Source organism: Dipodomys spectabilis, unplaced genomic scaffold (assembly GCF_019054845.1).
Source record: "Dipodomys spectabilis isolate Male_0828 unplaced genomic scaffold, ASM1905484v1 ptg000019l, whole genome shotgun sequence".
Lineage (NCBI taxonomy): Eukaryota > Metazoa > Chordata > Mammalia > Rodentia > Heteromyidae > Dipodomys > Dipodomys spectabilis.
In genome coordinates this window covers 14,901,562-14,922,498 of record NW_024870696.1, presented here as the reverse complement: position 1 = coordinate 14,922,498, position 20,937 = coordinate 14,901,562, and the positions used below count along the sequence as shown (strand labels likewise).

The following is a 20,937-nucleotide window of genomic DNA, read 5'->3' as shown; positions in this document are numbered from 1 at the left end:
TTATTTTTCCTCTGTATATTAGTCCTTTGTATACTAAGTCATTCTGTATTTTTTCTCACTGGAGATGATCTAATCTTGGTCCGTGTTCTATTTATTAAACCAGATCAAGCCAATCTCTCAACTGTTAATAGAAATATTCAAATTAAGTGGAAGAAACTTTCCAGTGCTGCTTTTAAACTATTAACAGGATCGAGTGATCAAAGATTTTTAATCCTTGAATAATCACTTAAATGTTTGTTATGTTAAAATCACAGCTGGTTTTATCAAGAAACTCAATATGAGGATGTTACTCTTTCTAATCTTAATCTAATTTCTCTGTAAATCTGGGCAGTATTTGTTTCTAAAGTATAACTGTGATCCTTGATGATTCATTTATTTGCTGTGTACTAGTAAAATCAATAAACTTTTGGTTGCAATTAGAAAAAAAAAGGGATAGTTACTAGACTGAAGGGATAGCTTATAGAGTGTGAGAATGTGTTTACCAGCTATACATCTGACCAGAGATTTATAACCATAATAAACAAGGAGCTCAAAACCCCATTCCCAAAGACTCAACTCAGCTAATAAATGTGCAGATGAACAGAACAATCAGCTCTTGAAGTACAGATGTCTAAGAAACACTTGAAATGTTCAGTATCCTGGCCATAAAGGAAATACAAATCAAAACAAAGGAGGAGGCTACAATGCTTGATAAGAAATGTTCTCATTATCTTGCCCATGTACAGTATTTTCTGTACAGTATTTTCACAATAAAAAAAAATAAAAAGAAAAAAGAAAAAAACACAAATTTCATCTTACTCCGGTCAGCATGGCAATCAAGAATGTAAATGCTGATAAGGTATGGAAGAAAAAAATCCTTATATATTGTTGTTGGGAATGTAAATTAGTGCAATTAGCAGTAATAAAGCTCCTCAAAAACCCAAAATAGATCTACATTATGATGCAGGGATACCATATGATGTAAGGCATATATCCAAAGGAACCAGAGTCAGGATACAATACTGGTACTTGCAGCACCATTCACAATAGTCAAACTGTAGAAACAGCCTACATGCCCTACAACTAACTGATGACTGGATCAAGAAAGTGTGTATATACACAGTTGGATATTCAGCCATAATAAATACTTGCAGGGAAGTGGATAGATCTGAAAACGACTGTATTAAGTGAAGTAGCCAGGCTTAGAATGACAAAGGTAGCATGTTCTCTCAAATGTAGAAGCTAAACCTGGGAGATATATGTAAATACATATAGGAGTGAATATATACATATTACAAACATTGAACATTTGTAGTTGTGAGACTTAGGAGATTAGAGGGTAAATAGTACTAAAATACACTGCATTTGTGAATGAGGAATAAAGAAATACTGAAATTTGTTAATGGGGTAGTAGATATGGGGAAAGTGAGAGTAAGCTAAGAGTTAATCTGATTATAGCATAAGGCTTGTGTGAACTGGTAGGGTAAGACCTCTTTGAACAATTAAGATACATTTTAAAAAGTAACAGGGATGTAAAACGTGCCTAGTCGGGGGTGAGGAGGACAAACAGGGTGAAGGAGTGTGATGGTCAAAATACTTTCTGTACGTGTGTGAAAATGGGATGGTGAAGCTTATCGAGACTGGGAGAGATGTCTGACCAAAGGTACATTATATACAATAACAAAACTCCTTTTAAAACTCATACGAATAAAAATGTGGAAAAATGGGACTTCACCTAGAAGTTAACAAGATGAAAAGTGTTAGTCTCTTAGTTTATAAGAGCCTTATTTGAAACAAACCTTTACAATTCTGTTTACTGACCCATTGACTTTTAGCTTGACAAAATCCAAATTTAAGCATTGTCTAAAGGCATCTGCATATGTTATCTATTTCTGTTACATATTTTCATTTAATTTTTTTTGTGACAGATAGTTTTTAAAGAACAGCTTTCACCAAAGAAATTGGGCTTCTTAAACATAACAGAACTTGTTGGAGCTCTTAGTGACATTCTTCGCGTTGAGTTTAGGGAAGGAGAACAAGACTTGCTGGTGTTTGATGCTGAGATGAGGCCGGTACAGCCTGGTGAGTTGAACCACATTAATGCAAACCCCATGCGTAATTGTCCTTTAGAAATTGTATTATTATAAAGGTGATGTACAGAGGGGTTACAGTTACATAAGTAAATTATACATTTCTTTTTGGACAGTGTTACCCCTTCCCTCTCTCTTTAGTGTCCTTCTAAATACAGAAAGAGAAATCATTAGTGAAGGAAGAGTCATCATAGTGCATCAACTCAAATACTTCACATATTAGCATGGCATGTGTTGAAAATAATAACCTCCTTTTTTGGAAATATTTGTTGCAAGGTTAACCCATATTTTTGTAAATCAATTTGAAATTAATTTCTTCCCCAGTCCCAGGCCTTGAACTCTGGACCTGGGCACTGTCCCTAAGCACCTTTTGCTCAAGGCTAGTGCTCTACCATTTGAACTACAGCACCACTTCTGGCTTTTTCTGTGATAAATTGGAGATAAGAGTCTCAGGGACTTTTCTGGCCAGGGCTGGCTTTGAACCACAAGCCTCAGATCTCAGCCTCCGTGAGTAGACAGGATTACAGGTGTGAGCCACTGGTACCTGGCTTTGAAATTAAAAATTTTTGGTAATTCTGGAGAAATTTTTCTGAATTGATTAGCGTGATAGAAAAAAATGTTCAATAGGTCATTTTTATTCATTTATTTTTTTAGTTAGCATACATCAATAGTACAAAGGTAGTTCAGTAGCTCTTAATTATGTATCAAAAGTTTTTTTTACAGATACATGGAGAATCAGAATACATAATAGGTAAGTATTAGGACTCCATACTTAGATTTTTAATAAATGTTTATGGAAAATTGGCAAAAATAGTACACAGTTCCACATAGCTTTTTTCAGTTTCCCTACTACTAGTACATTCCCAGGATATATTTGGCAAACTTCAAACTTTATTTGTATGTTAACCAATTTTTCCATTAATGTCTTTTTTCTGGTTTTATATATACTCAAGTCACCACATTGATTTCCTGTTTTTTGTTTGATTTTTGGTTTTAATAATTTTTATCAAGATAAATATATTTTATGCAGTTATGAAAAATAATACAGATTTCTCCCATGCACTTTTTTAACTCTGTTTGCTAAATGTGACACTTTGCAAAGCATAGAAAATGATGGGAGCGCATCAATGATGCTCTTCTGCTTGAGCCACGATGCCACTTCTGGTTTTCTAGTGGTTTATTGGAGATAAGAGTCTCACGGACTTCCCTGCCTGGGCTGGCTTTGAACTGCCATCCTCAGCTCTCAGCCTCCTGAGTAGCTAGGATTACAGGCGTGAGCCACCAGCACCCGGCTCAGAAAATGATACTTTTTACAGTCATATACAAGTGGTAATAATGCACAGTTACTTTTCCAAAGTATAAATATTGTTATTGATTTTTCTGATCTAAAACTCATGTTAATTTAAAAATAAATATAGATGAGTATAAAATGAAAATTTACCATTTTAGGTGACCTAGAAATGATGCTTAGAATTTTAGATAGCTTCCAGATATTTTTCAATGTATGTATAAACATAAATTTTTCTAAATCACGAAAGCTTATTCAAAACCATTCTAACACTATAGAAGTAATAATGTGAATAGTTAGTATGTATATTTGTGGACCTCTTCTATGTAGTATAATTACCACCACATGTATACTTTTTTTTTTTTTTGCTAGTCCTGGGGCTGAAACTCTGGGCCTGGACACTGTCCCTGAGCTTTTTTGCTCAAGGCGAGCACTCTACCACTTGAGCCACAGTGCCACTTCTTGGTTTTTTGAGTAGTTTATTAGAGATATGAGTCACAGAGTTTTCTTGCCTGGGCTGGCTTAAAACCATAATCCTTAGATCTCAGCCTCCTAATAGCTAGGATTACAGGTGTGAGCCACCAGAACCCAGCTCAAAGAAATATTATATAAATATTGTTTAGCTATTTCCTTTTTTTGAGTAGAGGGGGAAGTTTGAACTCAGGGTTTGCTGGTAGGCACTCTATCACTGGAGCTGTCACTCAAGCCTCTCTTTCTCTCTCTCTCTCCCCCTCTTCCACCTCTCCTCTCTCTCTCCCCTCTTTCCCCCCTCTGTCTCTCTCTCTGTCTCTGTCTCTCTCTCGCTTGCTCTCTCTCTCTCTCTCGCTCGCTCTCGCAAGACCTTGTTCTTTACCCAGGCCAACCTACACTATGATCTTATTTTATTCTTCTCACTGTAGCTGGGATAACAGGCATACACATCTTTTTCTGTTGAGATGGGGTCTTATGAGTTTTGTTTTTGCACAGACTGCCTTAGAACCATGATCTTGATCTCAGCCTCCTATGTTAATAGTATTATCATAGTATGCATCATTACAACCAGCTATTTTTGAGATAAGGTCTTGGTTAACTTTTTTGTCCAGGCTGACTTTGTACCACAATCCTCCCAATCTCTGCCTCCCAAGTAGTATTATAGTATCATAGACAAGAGCCTGCATACATGGCTTGTAATTCTTTTATGTAACCATACTATAATCCATTTAGCCTGTTGACTATTTCGATTGTTTCCATTTCACCATTACAAAAATATAATTATAAACGGTATTTATTTGGGGAGGAGTACTGGAAATCAAACTCAAAGCCTGAGAGATGGAGCAAGCACTCTACCACTGAGCTATAGCCCTGTGATAAATATTTTTGGACCTATCTTTATAGGAAATAAACTCTAATGAGTTAACTTCTTCAGGACCCACTGTGGTCACGGGTCTATAGGTATCACACATATGTAAATTTTAAAAAAAGTGTGTGGTTGATTTCTAATTATAAGGCATTATATTATGGACTATTAAGTAACCTACACTGTGTACATTTCTTAACTGGAACAGAATATTAATAAAAATCTGTGTGTTGAAAAAGGCATTTAACTAGAATTTTAGAAGTCTTCCCAGATTGTAAGTTCCCATGCCTCAGTACAAAACTTTAGGATTCTCGTACTGAGCATCCCTTGAGTCTGTCCATATTGAAAGATCTGTAAGAACAGGTTAGCATTCCTCATTTCTTGTTGTCTCTCTAGTGCCTGGCACATAGAAGGGCTTAGTAATTGTTCTACCATTACTCTAATAAATATGCATAGGCTGCTTTGTTGGCCATTTCAGATACCACTATTTCATCAGTTAAAAACCCATGGCTAGTTCAACCAACTAAGAAAGTAGAAGCCAAAGGTTGGGTCTCCAGTCCCCCTAGAAATTCACTGTCTACTGCTGCTGTAAAGGAGACTACATGGGATGGCCTCTTGAAAACTTGTAAAGACCCAGAACAGAAGATTTGCAAGAAGCCTAATCTGGTGGTAAAGCCTTTACAGCTGGTGAGTGAAGTTTAAAGTCTTGATGTGCTAGAGATTTATCATTGCAGAAAGTAACTAAATTTTAAACTAAAAATTCTCTAAGGAAAATATTATTTTTAGGTAGATCATTTCTAATAATTAATGGTCTCATTTTGTTCAAAGTCATCTTACATGAGGTTTCTTCTAGTTTTCAATTTTTTATGTTAGTAGCTTTCCCTCCTACCTCATTTTGAAGTGTCCAGATGATTTTGAGTTCTGAGAATTAGGTCCTGATAACATCGCTGATTCAGTATCCATGAGTTTGAAAGTGGAAGCTTGAAACTCCTCAGTTTTAGAAGGGAGAGTGGAGGAGCTCTGTTTTGTCTCTGTGCCACAACATTTGCAATTGCCTTGGTATACCCATCCTGTTACTTGGTCCTTTAAATTTTTCTCTTCATCTTTCCATCTTTCCTTTTAGTGTTTTCATTTCTCATTATTTTGTTGTTGCTAACGAGTTCATTGTACATTGTTCTTCACTGAAATTAGCTTTTTCATGGAATGAAAACATATTTGAGAGCCTGACATATTTTTTGGAGGATTCAAGGAAGGCATAAAGGAAATTATTTGACTATTGATAGGCCGGGTTAGGATGACAATCCTCCTTATTCAGTCTGGTTATTTGAAGTATCGTGTTGTCAATTTTGCATTGAACATGTTCTCTTAGGATATAAAGCAAATGAGCAAGAATTACTTTGTGAAGTTTTAAAATTTATACTCATAAGCTCCATTCTCAAGTATTCTGAATCTGTTCTGAGTACAAGAATTTGCATTTTATAACTTCAAATAATTTTAATAAAGACATTAAGTACCTTTAAAACTGGCACAAGGTTTGACTGTCACCCAAAGATATAATTTATTCTTTTTCTTTAACTGATAGCAAGTAGAAGCAGACAAATCACAGCTCAACTTGGCAATCGCAAATCATGATATTCCACCAGATGCTGCCCGGGAAAAGAAATTATGCAAACTTCCCCCACTGGATACCAGCACTCTTGTAGGAGTCTTTGTGGAATATATTGTTTCTCCTAGTCAATTCTACATTCGAATCTATAGCAGAGATTCATCAGAGTTACTTGAGGACATGATGATTGAAATGCGGTAGGAGTCTTGTTTTTTTCAATATGCTTTTCTATGTATCACTAATCAATCTCTGAATCTTAAAAAAATGACAAGATTCAAGAAATCTTTTGCTTATTGATATTTATTATGCAGAAATTGAGACTGCAGATGTCAAAAAAGAACCTATATGTGTTATTATAAATAACGTACCTTTAAGAAAAAAATCACATTTTTCCAATCCGACTATACAATCATTGAGATATTCTTAGCAGGGGATATGTTTCAAGACCTTGAACAAGTACCTTAAGTTGTGTATTACACAAAACCCTATGTATAAATAATAGTTTCTAAAGTACACATACCTTTAATGACTAATTCATAAATTATCACAGAATGTATAGCATGGATAAAGGGATGATCTGCATCCTGGCGGAGCAGGTGCTGCACAATCATCATGCTGCAAACAGTCATGTGAAATTTTAAACTTAACTGTTTACTAGCCTGACACCTGTGGATCATGATGGTAATCCTAGCCACTGAAGAGGCTTAAGATCTGAGGTCCATGGTTTGAAGCCAAACTGGGCAGGAAAGTCTGAGACTCTTAAAACTTGAGCTTAAAGTATAAGTAGGGTGCTGGTAGCTCATGCCTTTAGTCCTAATTATTCAGGAGACTGAGATATAAGAATGGCAGTTTGAAATCATACAGGCAGACAACTCCAAGAGACTTTTATCCAGTTAGCCAGCAAAATCCAGAAGCATAACTCAAGTGGTAGGCCCTTATGTAAAAAAGCCAAGCAAGAGTGCAAGGCCCTGAGTTCACGCTCTAGTAATGAGACACACATCATTAAATTAAGATTTTTTTAATGTGGCAATAATAGAGCATTTAAGCAATCTAAGAGTCTACTTGAGTATAGGCTCAAATGAAACCAGTTCTGAATAAATGTTGATCCATGTGTAATTTTATAAAATTATGCATTGGTCGTTTGTAAAATACTACATTATTGAATTATGCAGATTTTCCAAATGTTGACACACATTATTAAAACAAGACACTTATTTCCTGAGCTTTTGGGAATCTATAGCCCATGTTAAATGGAACATTCCAAAATCTGGATTTTGATTTGAAGGTTTGAATTTACTTGTTGATAACAAGGCTCACTTAAAGAGTGTGTCAAATACCTTATTCTGAATTATCATAGTTTGTTAGTGGTTCCTTTGAGCAAAACTGCTGTTCAATTAAAGAAAAAGAAAAGGTGGCTAGCAATCTTCCAACTAAAATTATTCTCCCTTATCCAAAAGGAAAGGTTAGTTTAGATCATGACTGGCTTATCTCATGACTTGAGATAATTTAGAAAGTATATGCACTTCCATTTTTGTCACAGAGAATACTGAAAATTTGGTCACTTGGCAAGATTTAATAAGCATTTTATTTTTTACTCCTGGGGTTTTAACTCAGGGCTTTGTGCCTGCTAGGAAGCTACGCTACCACTAGACATATTCAGCCCTCTTTGCGCTGTTACTTTTGAGATGGGTTATCACTTTTTTATCCAGACGGGCCTGGATCACAATCTTCTAATGTGTGCTTCCCACTGTAGCTGCAGTATCAGGCATGTACTACAAGCCCAGCTCTTTTTGTTGAGATAGAGTTTTAAGAACTTTTTTGCAGGGGGTGGGGTGCGGCCTGGGCTAGATTGGAACAGATATACTCTTAATCTCAACCTCCTACCTACCTAGGATGACACGCATGTGCTACTGTATCCAGCTATTGTTTAAGAAAAGAATTATCAAACATTTTGCCCAGACTGTTCTCAATAGTAGCTAGGATTACAGCATGAGCCTCTTACTTGGTTTTCAAGGGCATTGAAAGTAACATTGGCTGTATTTTGTTGTCAGTGAATGTGAGTCAGTGACAAGTAAGTGACTATAAGTTTGATGCTAAGGCTTTGATTTAGCTAAGGCAGCTAGAGTTTGACCCTCATGAATTACACTATCACTGCAAATGTCAGAATAGTGCAATCAGGACAAATAAGATTTTGATACTACTATGCAGATGGTTTTGATATTGGAAAGGTATTCAGGTCCCAGAGGTTTATGGGCTACACTTTTAAGAAACTGCTGCTATTCATTTCTTTTTCTCTGCTGAAAAACTATGTAAGATCTGGAATTTTGCATTTATAAATAATGTCTGATTTTTTAATTTTTTATTGTTACTATAAAGGTGATATACAGAGGTGTTACAGTTAATGTAAGTCAGGTAAAGAGTACATTCTTTATGGAAAAATGTCACTCTTTTCCCTGTTCTCACCCAGTTTTTCCCTTTCATCCTACCAAGTTTGTAGTTCATTTTCAACATAGTGTCCAGTGAAAAATGTTTGAGTTTTATATTGCATCATAGTCAGGAACAGTTTGTTGCTGGGTGCCAGTGGCTCATACATGTAATCTTAGCTATTCAGGAAGCTGAAATTCAAGGATTGGGATTCAGAGCTAGCCACGCTAGACAAATCTGTGAGACCCTTACCTCCAATTAAGCAGCAGACAACAACAACAAAAAACTAGAGGTGGAAGCAGAGCAAGAGGTAGAGTGTCAGCATTGAGTGAAAAAAGTTAAACAAGAATGCAAAGTCCTGAATTCAGGCCTAAGAACTTGGGGCATACTTTAATTACATAATACTCAGTAATATATACATATATAACATATAGTATATACCATATTATATAATGTATAATTTATGTTATATATTTTTATTCCAGTTTATTTGTGCAAGTTAATACATTTTAAGGCAGACTTACCATCTCTGTAACCTTGAAGTTACTTGGCTTCCCTGGACCCAGTCTCTTTATCTTCTTAGTGGGATGATACTAGTATCTACTGCAGAGTTATGGGAATTAAGAGTTTAGCTCAAATGTTCACTGCTGTTCTCAATAATATAATTGCTCAAGGATGAGATGTTTTTGGCACTGTAAGTCATGGATTGGCTTCTGTGAACATGGTAAGGGGTTAAGTGGAATATTGGAGGCCACAGTAGATTTGCCTGGGCAAGGTTGAAAGCCTCACAGAGGAAAAGTTTGAGCAAGGTTCCAAAACAAATGAGTGTGTTAGTTGAGGTGTGAACATTCAGGGCCTGTTCAGGGCCTGAGGCTTGGGACTGGCAGCATTATTAGCAAAGGAGTGGTGCACTTTGTGACAACAAATGCAGGAAGTGTCAGGAGTACTTGGGAACAGACTGAATTTGAAACTGGAATGCTAGGTAGAGGTAAATTCTGAATACTATAAGGAGTTCTGACTTGCTGTGTACAGTGATCCCTCACCTATTGCAGCAGTTATGTTCCAGAGAATCCCGTGATAGGTAAAAATCCTTGAAGTAGTGTTATACATTTGTCTCTAGCTATATTGTAATTTACTTATAAATAGACATTTTTGGTAGATAGAGATAAACTAGAGAGAAATTAGCTAAGTAAAATAGGTGACTGATGGAGTTGGGAAAAATAAGGTAGAGGGCTGGGAAGTTGGCTCAGTGGTAGAGTGCTTGCCTTGCATGCATGAGGCCCTAGGTTTGATTCCTCAGCACCACATAAGCAGAAAAAGCCGCAAGTGGCGCTGTGGCTCAAGTGGTAGGGCACTAGCCTTGAGCTGAAGAGCTGAGGGACAGTGCCCAGGCCCAGAGTTCAACCCCCATGACTGACAAAAAAAAAAGGAGGGGGGAGAAAAGAATATGAGAATTGTTGGCTTAGAGAATGATTAGGTTTGAGCCAGGGTACCTCTAAAATAAGCAGCACCAAATAGGTGACTCTAGGATTGTGTCTAGCTATTTGTTGCTACTATAGTTACAAAGACATAATCATAGTAACATCAAAAAAAGTTTATTTCTTCTTCCCATAGTAGCCCCAATAGAAGTGGTACAGGCTAATGTGTAGCTCTATGATGTCAAGGACTCAAGTGTTTGCTATCACCATGTGATAGACAATGTACTGCCAATCCACATGGTTCTCAGGGTGGCTTGCCACATACCCACTGGCTCCTTCTAGACAGTAGGAAGAAGAAAAATACTACCTTTTCTTTTATTTGAAATACCTTTTCTTTGAAAGGCACAACCTGAAATTTTTAATTTTTTCAGTAATTTGCCATTAACTATATACGCTTTTTTGTTACAGTTGGTTAGAACTTTGTATTCACATCGCTGCACCTATATCCTGAGAATTCTGAATGGTTATATATTCAGTTCAATATGGGTTTCTTATTACTAAGAAAAAAGTCAGTGGATATTGGGTATTCACTAGCATGTCTGCCAAAACAAGTTTTGAAGATTAGGATTCAAGATTTTCTTTCTTTTTTTTTGCCAGCCCTGGGGCTTGAACTCAGGTCCTGGGCACTGTCCCTGAGCCTCTCTTGCTCAAGGCTAGCACTCTACCACACAGTACCACTTCTGGCTTTTTCTGTGTATGTGGTACTGAGGAATCGAACCCAGGGCTTCATGCATGCTAGACAAGTACTCTACCACTAAGCCACATTCCTAGCCCCTGGATGCAAGGTTTTCTATAGTGAAAATAAATTGATTATTGGTAGTAGATGATGTAAAAATGGATGAGATGATATGCAGCAATAGTATTTGAGTGCTTACTATATTCAGTTCTTAAATTTTTACACATTTGAACAGTTTTTACTATTGCCTCCAGACTCAACAAGGAAGCTGAAGCACATCCTGTCAGTGATGAGGTCAGCATCTGAACCTAAGGCTCGAGTTTCTGACTTGAGCCACAGCACCACTTCTGGCCTTTTTTATGTGTTACTGAGGAGTTGAACCCAGGGCTTCATGCATACTAGACAAGCACTCTACCACTGAGTCACATTCCCAGCCCCAATAATATCTTCCATTATACTCAAGCTGTCCTAGAGACCATGTTCCTCCTGTTTCTGCAATGTTGGGGTTACAGATGTACAACATCATGTCTAGCTTTTTTTATTGGTTAAGATTGGGAAGCAAGTTTCAACAAACATTTTGGCCTTGGTTGGCCTCGAACTATGATCTCGCGGATCTCTACTTCCCAAGTAGCAAGGATTATAGACATGAGTCGCCTACCTGGATTCTTCAAAGAATGTGAGATAAGAAAATGAGTGTATAATTTTCATCCTTTCTCTTTGAAGTTTATTGATGAATGATTTGAATAAGAAAACTGGCATTAATAAATCAGAAAAAAAGATTTTTTTCTTTGCTTTATTAAGACTTTGTTCTTGATGCTTGAATAGAAATTAATCTTTTTCTTCCCCATGGGTTTCTCTATTATGGTATTCTACAGGCGTTGTTACTCCAACCAGCTGGTTTCTGATCGATACATCATGCCAGAATATTTTATCCAACCAGGACATCTCTGTTGTGTAAAGATTTCTGAGGATAAGTGGTGGTATCGAGTTATTATCCATCGCATCCTTGGTAAAAAGGAAGTTGAAGTGTTCTACCCAGACTTTGGAAATATTGGAATTGTTCAGAAATCCTCTCTGAGGTTCCTCAAGTAAGATTTTGAATTGCAGTGTTGAAAGTCTGGAGCTGGGATCTCGCTTGCACTTTCCTTATCTTTTTCCCTTCCATCCTTCCTACCTTTCCCTCTTAGTGGAGAGTTAGCAACTAGTTGCTTAATTTCACAGATTATAGTCTTATGTTTTTTTTTACTTGACCATAAGAATAAATTTCAGTCTCTTAACTGAACCATGCTAAGAGATTTGTATGGCATGAAAGTAGTACTGTCCACACCTGTGTTTTAATTGCATTGTAAGGCATTTACTGTGTTTTTTAAAAGTTTAAGTTTGCTTTAAAGAACAAGGCTTTGATTCAATGTAGGGATTGAACCCAAGGCCTTATATGTGATAGGCAATCATCCTACCACTTAATATATGTTCCTAGACCCTTCCTTTTTTATTCTTTTGAAGATAGAGTCTCAATGCTAACTTTAGTTGGCCTTAAACTCATAATCCTTCTACCTCTACCTCCCTAGTAACTAGCATTTAGGCATGATTCATGATAACTAGCAGGGCATTAATTGTAAATTTTATGAATTAAATACTTGGAAATAACAAGTCATTAAATGATTTAGATTCCCTAAAATTCAGTTTAAACACATATTAAATGTTCATATGTTTGTTTGTTTTTTTGGGTCTGGTCATGGGGCTTGAACTCTGGGCCTGGGTGCTGTCCCTCAGCTCTTCAGCTCAAGGCTAGCACTCTACCACTTGAGCCACAGCACCATTTCCGGCTTTTTTTTCTGCTTATGTGGTGCTGAGGAATGGAACCCATGCCTCATGCATGCAAGGCAAGCGCTCTACCACTGAGCCACCTTCCCAGCTCATGTTTTTTAATATATATTTTTTATTGTAAAGATACTATACAGAGGGGTTACAGTTACATGAGTAAGGTAATGAGTACATTTTCTATTGAGCATTGTTACCCCCTCCTTTGTCATGTTTGTTTTCTACTGTAGGTGCTGCTACACAAAGCTTCCAGCTCAAGCTATCCCTTGTTCTTTGGCTTGGGTGAGACCAATTGAGGTATGTTTGCGTGTTTCCCATTAATCAGAAGACATTTGACTAGTGTGTGTCAAGAATAGTTCCGAGTTCTTAGATACAAAAATAAAACACTGGGCCAGGCACCAGTGGCTCATGCCTAGCTACTCAGGAGGCTGAGATCTGAGGATGGTGGTTTGAAGCCAGGCAGAAAAGTCCCCATGAGACTCTTATCTCCAATAAACAATTCAGAAAAGCTAGAAGAGGCTCTGTGGATCAAGTGGTAAAGTGCTAGCCTTGAGCCCAAAAAGGCCCAGGGAAAGTGCCCAGCCCTAAGACTGGCCAAAAAACAAAACCACACAAAACACTGGGACCAGCCCCCCTCCCCCAATATCATTATCCTGAGGATGCAAGGTAGATATGGACACAAAATTGTGCCATGCCATATTTTCTCTAATAGAGGTTTTACAGTGATTAGAAAGACCTAAAGAAATCATGCCTAACTCTGTTGAAGGCAAAATTAACAGCGTATTAAGTGAAGGTCTCAGAAAAGGGTTGGCACTTGAGTGGGACTTGGAAGATTAGGAATACTATACACAGAAGAGACATTCCAGGCAAAGTAGAATAGCATAAATGTTACAAATTGGAGAAATTGTAATTGTGTTTGGCATATAGAATAATTAGAAATAAATTCATCCCCCAATAACTACCAAATATTATATACTATGCATAACTATAAGTGCTGTACTTTTCAGTCCAACTGGCAGTGCAATAGGTTTGTTTTTACAATGTCAGCACAAACACATGAATAATATATCGTGTTACAATGTGCTAGCACTGCTACAACATCACTATGCAATAGGAATTTTTCAGTTTCCTTATAATCTATGGGAACACGATTATATATGTAGTATGTCATCAACCAAAGTGGTATATGTAGTTATATAGTACATGGCTGTAAGTAAAAAAGTGGGAGGGCAGTGGGCAGGGCCCTGGCCACGGTTGGTGAGTGTTAGATTGCTTGCCCAGTATGTGCCAGGCCTTGAGTTACCCTCAGCAGTGCCACACAAAAGATACGTTGTATAAGAAATGCTAAGGGAATCTCTTGCATTTCTGAAAGAAAATGAAACCGAGCCAGATGGTAACTGACATCTATAGGAAGGAATGAAGATTATGGAAAATGGTTAATATGTGGGCAAATAAAAAGATTATTTCTGGGCTGAGAAGGTGGCTCAGTGGTAGAGTGCTTGCCTTGCATGCATGAGGCCCTGGGTTCCATTCCTCAGCACCACATAAGCAAAAAGAAAAAAGCTGGCAGGGGTGCTGTGGCTCAAGTGGTAGAACGCTAGCCTTGAGCTGAAGAGCTGAGGGACAGCGCCCAGGCCCAGAGTTCAGGCCCCACGACTGGATCCCCCCCCCCAAAAAAAAAGATTATTTCTATGTACTCTGAATTTAAGAAACATACAACTTTTAAAAATAAAATAATGACCTCATATTTTGGAGTGTATATCCTGTGTTGATTTGTATGTATCCCAAAAGTCTTAATGCCATTTATTAACTTAAGAAATACAAATACTACCAACTTGAAAAACACTGAATGTCTAACTTTTAACTTGGTAATAACATGAATAGCCTAATAATTGAGGCACTGAAACAACAAATATACAGAATCTTTTCTTTTCCTTTTTGAAATGATTTTTAAAGGAATGTGTCTTGAATTTAAAATTTTATTGGCATAAGTTGTTGATAATATCCTCTAGGCTTGTTTGTATGAGGCAGAGTCTCACTGTGTCACCATAAGTAGCCTATAGCTTGCCAGCTTCCTGCCTCAGCTTCCTGAGTACTGGGATTTCAGGTGTGTGCCACTGCACCCAGCTTTTTTTCCCTTTTGGATAGTGTCTGTTGTAGTGTATTTTTTTTGTACTAGTATTGGAGCTTGAACTTAAAGCTTGCACTCTAAGCTTCATGTTTTTTGCTTAAGGCTGGCACTCTACAACCTGAGCCACAGCTCTAATTCTGTTTTTTTGCTAGCTCAAAGGAGACAAGAGTCCTTTGAATTTGTTTTCCTGGACTAGCTTTGAACCATGATCTTCAGATCTCAGGTTCTTGATTTACAAGCATCAGCTACCAGCACCCTACCCTTTTTCAATACTTTTGATGTCTACACCTGTAATGATGCATTCTTTTTATATCTCAAATACTATTTAATTGTATCATTTCTCATTTCTATGATTTAAAGAGTGTTACGTGCCATTATTTTTATGATTTAAAGAGTGTTACTTGCCATTTTGATTATCTTTTTCTTTCATTTTTTTTGATCTGGTCATGAGGTTTAAATTCAGAGCCTAGATGCTTTCCCTGAGCTTTTGTGCTCTACCACTTGAGCTCCGCTTCTGGTTTGTCTTGTAGTTTTTAGTGGACATAAAAGTCTTCAAGGTCTTTCCTGCCCAAGCTGGCTTTGAACCAAGATCTTCATATCTCAACCTCTTGAGTAGCTAAGTTTACAGGTGTGAATCACCAGTACCCAGCTGTGTTTTGCTTTTTTAAAGAATCAACTTTTGCCTGGCACTGGTGGCTCACACCTATAACCTAGCCTCTCAGGAGGCTAAGATCTGCGGATTGCAGTTCAAAGCCAGCCCAGGCAGAACAGTCTGAGAGACTCTTCTCTCCAATTAACCAGAAGTGACACTGTGGTAGAGCACTAACCTTGAGCAAAACAGCTCAGGGACAGAGCTCTAGCCCTGAGTTCAAGCCCCACAACCAACAAAAAGCAAAAAAAAATTTTTTTATTCTTGTCCTTTTTAGAAGCATGTGTTTTGCATTTTGTCTTATTTTTATTATTTACTTTCTTTGTTGTTCTTTTTCCAATATTGAAACTTAGATTCTTAATTTCTAGCCTTTCTTTTGGTAGATGTTGTAGTTTTTCTGTTAATACATTTTACTGCTTAGTTGAAATATTCTTCTAATTTTAGCTGGGCACTGTGGGTCTTACCTGTAATTGCAGCTACTTGGGCAGCTAGAATGTGGTTTGAGCCAGGCTAGGCAGAAAGTTCACAAGACCACTTCTCAACCGTTAATTATTGACTTAAACAAATTATTGAATTAAATTTAAAATTATTGATTTATTGATGAATCACTAGATAAATATCAGCCCTTGAAAACATAAAGTAGCTTATTTATGGTCTAGTATGGGATAACTTTTTATAGAACCAAAACCAAAGTTTAGATTTGCCTAGAATAGCAAGTGACTTTACAGTAAAATAGGTCCTACCTTTGATTCTAACCAAATAATTTGTTATTAACTTACCAGTTTTTAGTTTTGGGACACATTAAAAACACTTTACCTAGAAGTTTTAGGTTTTATTTCTGTGGGAAGATCGGTCTCATGATCCAGCTCATTAATTCTGAAAATGGGAGTTTCTCATGACATGATTATAATTTTCCACAATCTAGTCTGACTCAACAAATCATATGTGCTATTGTTATTTTATGGTTTTATTTTTCCACTTAAAGCTTTAGCTTCCCAGTAATCCATTTTCATAGTGACTACTGTTATTCATGCTTAGATCTACTGTATAACCTAAATGAAATATCTTGATATTTCAGGAACACTGGACATCCCAAGCTATTTTGCAGTTCCAGAAGTTGTGTGGTTTGAAGCCATTAGTGGGAGTGGTGAATGAATACATAGATGGAATCCTAAACATTTTTCTTTGTGATACATCATCAAATGAAGACATCTATTTCCATCATGTCTTAAAAACAGAGGGCCATGCTATTATATGTCGAGAAAATGTACCTTCTAAGGTAGAGCAGTCTGGATGTATTTTAACATATTTTTATTTAATTCAAACACTTTAGGATGTAAGAGAATTTTAGTACAGAAGGTTATTTGACTTAGTCTTTAATGTTAGAGACATGTATTAACTTTGTGCTTTTTAATGGAAAGCATCACTTAACCTTCAGATGACCATAAATGAACATTTTGCAAAAAATTTGACTAATTGTCTTTTAGAGGTGAATATGTTTATATTAAACAAATGACCAAATACTCTCTTATCCCAAAGTCCCTAGTTAAGGATATACTAGAGAAGAAGAGCTTTTATTTTGCAATTATTGAGAGTGGTAGCTACATCACTACACATATTGGTCTTAATTTTTGTAACTAAAACATTTCAATATGGAGAAATGTTCTATGAGATTTTTAGAAGATAATGAACTTTCATAGCATTTGAAAATTTCTATGAAGTGTTAACCTTTTCACCTTTTCTCTTTTGATTATGTAATTTAAATACTATTCCTTTTTTTTAATCCTAGGGTTTCAAAAACTTAAACCCTTTAGCTTTATATACGAAAGCCGGTAGAGAGCCAGATGATGTGGTCTTGACAGAATTGGGTTATCCTTCCCAGCAGCGCTGTTTAAAGGAGAACCCAGAGAAAAGTCCACAAACCAAAGATAACATGTTACATACCTTGGTAAGGGGTTTCACAAATATTATAATTACTGTTATTAAGCATAGTGGTCATTTTATATATGAGAGATTTGAGGCTTTCCAGACTTAGGAAATATTGGGACTTTTGCACAAGAGGAACAATTAGTCTGTCACTATTGCTGGTTTTAACCTTTTCATTAGTCTTGTTTCCTCCTGCCATATACTGAATTCCCTTGTTTCCTGCATGTGTTCTTCTATACTACTCCAGGGTCTTCCTCAACTATTGTTTGTGTCATGTAAAATGTTGCCAATTCTCCCTCCACAGTAATATTATGATGTGTTATATTACATCACTGGCATTGTCATACATTCACAATATATTAGCTAATTTAATCTTCATAACAATTCACCCAGGCTAAAGGGAAAGTGACACCATAGTAAAAACTTCAGGGGTTTTTTATGTGCTTTTCCTTCTTTCATGCATGCTGTGAACCCATGGCATTGGATATGCTAGGCAAGTGCTCTACCTCTTGAACCATTCCTCAGAACTCTCCTTTTTATATCTTGTTTTTGAACTCTTCTAAGTATGCCTCCCAAGAAGCTAGAGTTACAGGCAGGTACCACTATGACCAGTTTCTGGTTTGTTTTCCCTATTTTTCTTTTTTGGCCTAGCATTTGAACTTAGGGCCTGTGCTTGTCCAGCATGCCACTTTTTAAATCAATCCTCTTGAGTCTTGTGTTCCTTAGGACAAAAGATACTGGTAGCTGAGGTCCAAGAATATTTTGTTTGTTGATATAACAAAGCATTGTATGTTCTTTAAATAAAAATTAATGTTCAGTATGAATTACATATGTGTGTATTAGTATGATTTCAGTAGATACTAATTATAAAAGGTAAAATGTCAAGACAGAGTGTGAGCTAGGGCCTGGTAAAGGACACATGTAATCCCAGGAGCATTATAAACTCAAGATCAACTTGGGCAGTACATCAAAAAAACCTTATCACAAATAAAATATGACTATTCCTGCCACATATCAAAATATAAGAATTTTAGATTTCTAGTTAATGTTGAAATCAGACAAGCCCAAATTTTACTTAAGTATCATTGCTAAAGAAAAATATTTCTTCAGTTAATTGAATTTAACCTTTTTTAAGAATTTAACATTTTTAGAGTATTTCCTTATCTGATACCTTCAGATAATCATAATTCAATCCTAGAAATGACTACCCTTTCCACCAAAAAGAAAGAAAATTCTTCTGTTACCTCAGTTTGCATTTTGTGTAGTAGACCTAGTCCTCTGATGACTCCTCCTGTGTTTTAAGTGTCTTTCCAGTTTGCATTATCTTCTTCATTGCAACTTCTCAACCACCTCCCCTTCTCTCTGAGTAATATTTTGAGCATATCTTTATGATGACTGTACTCAGAAGACTGTGCGCTGTGATTATCTGATTGCTTTTCCTTTATATTTTTACTTCCTTTAAGAGATTTGGTAATACATGCTCAAAAAATGCCTGAAATACTTTAACAGATGGGAAACCTAGGGTCATGATAAATTAGAATAACACACATTTTTATGAACTAAAGTAAAAGATACCCTCTAAAATATATAAATACATAGAGCTTGGAAACAGCATTAATATTGAAAACAAAACTTTTCTTTTGTGCTACTAGCAGGATGTTAATAATGAAAAGTCTTTAAGTGACCTTAAATCTGTGCCAATGGAACTATTAAATGATTCTGAGTTTAATCCATTGAAAACCCATAAGAGCTGTGAAGAAGATCCTAAGTGGGCCATCCTGGAGCCAAACAACCTGAAGGAAGACAATGAGGTAAGAGAAGGAAAGGGGAAAGGTAGTATCTTTTTTATTTTTAAAAATGTAATTAATATAAGTAATTCATAAACGAAGAGGACTTAGAATAAAATGACTGAGTACCACTACTTTTGGTGTCATACCTCATCTCTCAAAGATGAATTACAGTCTCTCTTTGATAGTCACCAGGACTAAAGCAATGCAAAATAACACAGGAAAGAGAAAGCATTATCTAGCTTCAATGTGCAGGTTACTATTCGGAAGCTGGAAGCTGGGAGTCAAGTCAACGAATATATCTGAGGATTGTGGTTCAAAGTCAGCTGGGCAAGAAAGTTCATGAGACTCTTGTTTCTAGTTAACCGCCAAAAAGCTGGAAGAAGAGAACTGTGGCTCAAGTGATAGAATACTTAGCCTTGAGCCAAAAGCTCAGAACAGGCCCTGAGTTCAAGTCCCAGGACTGTACAGAAAAAACAAAATACAAAAAAACTTCAGTGAGGAAACATGCTTACAACTTAATCTCTGTTCATTATGACTGTGTAAATTCAACTATAAAGGATAGCGTTACTAGATACACTACGCTGAGGTGGGCACTGGTCGCTCCCACCTATAATCCTAGCTACTCAGGGGTTGCCAGCCCAGGCAGGAAATCTGTGAGACTTTATTTCCAGTTAACTACCAGAAACCAGAAGTGGCACTGTGACTCAAAGTGGTAGAGACTAGTCTTGAGCAAAAGATCTCAGTGCTCAGCCTTCTAGTTCAAGCCCCATGACTGACTAAAACAAAACACTAGAAGTTGGTAATTATATTTCAGGGCTGGAATGATGTCATTTCATATATACCTTGCTCTTTTAGAGTTTGTGTTGAGAAATCTATTAAGTTTGTTGATACAAATAACCTGTCACTTCTTTGCAGCTTCAATATTCTTTTTCCCCCTGGTCCTGGGGCTTGAACTCTGGGCCTGGGTGCTGTCCCTGAACTTCATTTGCTCAAGGTTAGCACTCTGCCACTTGAGCCACAGTACCACTTCTAGCTTTTTTGAGTAGTTTAATGGAGAAAAGAGTCTCACAGACTTTCCTGCCTAGACTGGCTTTGAACCACAATCCTCAGATCTCAGCCTCCTGAATAGCTAGGATGATAGGCATGAGCCACCAGCACCTGCCTTAATATTCTTTATTTGTTCTCATTTTAATTTGTCTGGGGTGTTTTTTTTTCTTTTTCTTTTTTCTTTTTTTTTCGTGTGTCATGGGGCCTTGAACTCTGGGCCTGGGTCCTGTCCATCAGCTCTTCAGCTCAAGGCTAGCATTCTACCACTTGAGCCACAGTGCCACTTCCGGCTTTTTTCTTTTTTCTTATGTGGTGCTGAGGAATTGAACCCAGGGCCTCATGCATGCAAGGCAAATGCTCTACCACTGAGCCACCTTCCCAGCCCCTGGGGTGTTTTTTTTCTGTAGAACCTCTAGTACCTGGGTGAGAGTCTCAAGATAGGAAAAATTTTATTCAATATCTGTCTTATCTATCTTGCCTAATTTTTATCTCTTCTATACCCATAATTCATAGTCTTTCAATGCTGTTCCATAGCTCTTTCATGTTTCATTTATTTTTCCTTTGTGTTTTAACTAAGCTGGTTTCCCTAATTTATCATTATTCTGCATTTTCAACTTGTTCTAATCTTTTTTTTTGGGTCCGGTCATGGGGCCTGAACTCTGGGCCTGGCCGCTGTCCTTCCCTCAGCTCTTCAAC

The 20,937-nt window shown here is 36.9% G+C and overlaps 1 protein-coding gene across 5 annotated transcripts in view; it reads left to right on the top strand.

Moving 5' to 3' along the window:
* The window catches only part of Tdrd5 (tudor domain containing 5), a 44,805-nt gene that overhangs the window by 15,559 nt on the left and 8,309 nt on the right, over window positions 1-20,937 (top strand). For 3 of the 5 annotated variants that reach the window (XM_042674678.1, XM_042674677.1, XM_042674675.1), the window contains exons 7-14: window positions 1,908-2,061; window positions 5,172-5,380; window positions 6,276-6,496; window positions 11,753-11,965; window positions 12,929-12,995; window positions 16,557-16,757; window positions 17,268-17,426; window positions 19,057-19,215. In XM_042674678.1, the coding sequence (XP_042530612.1) occupies window positions 1,908-2,061; window positions 5,172-5,380; window positions 6,276-6,496; window positions 11,753-11,965; window positions 12,929-12,995; window positions 16,557-16,757; window positions 17,268-17,426; window positions 19,057-19,215 (1,383 nt within the window). The remainder of the gene's footprint in view (window positions 1-1,907; window positions 2,062-5,171; window positions 5,381-6,275; window positions 6,497-11,752; window positions 11,966-12,928; window positions 12,996-16,556; window positions 16,758-17,267; window positions 17,427-19,056; window positions 19,216-20,937) is intronic. The other 2 variants (XM_042674676.1, XM_042674679.1) reach the window with 2 other exon arrangements.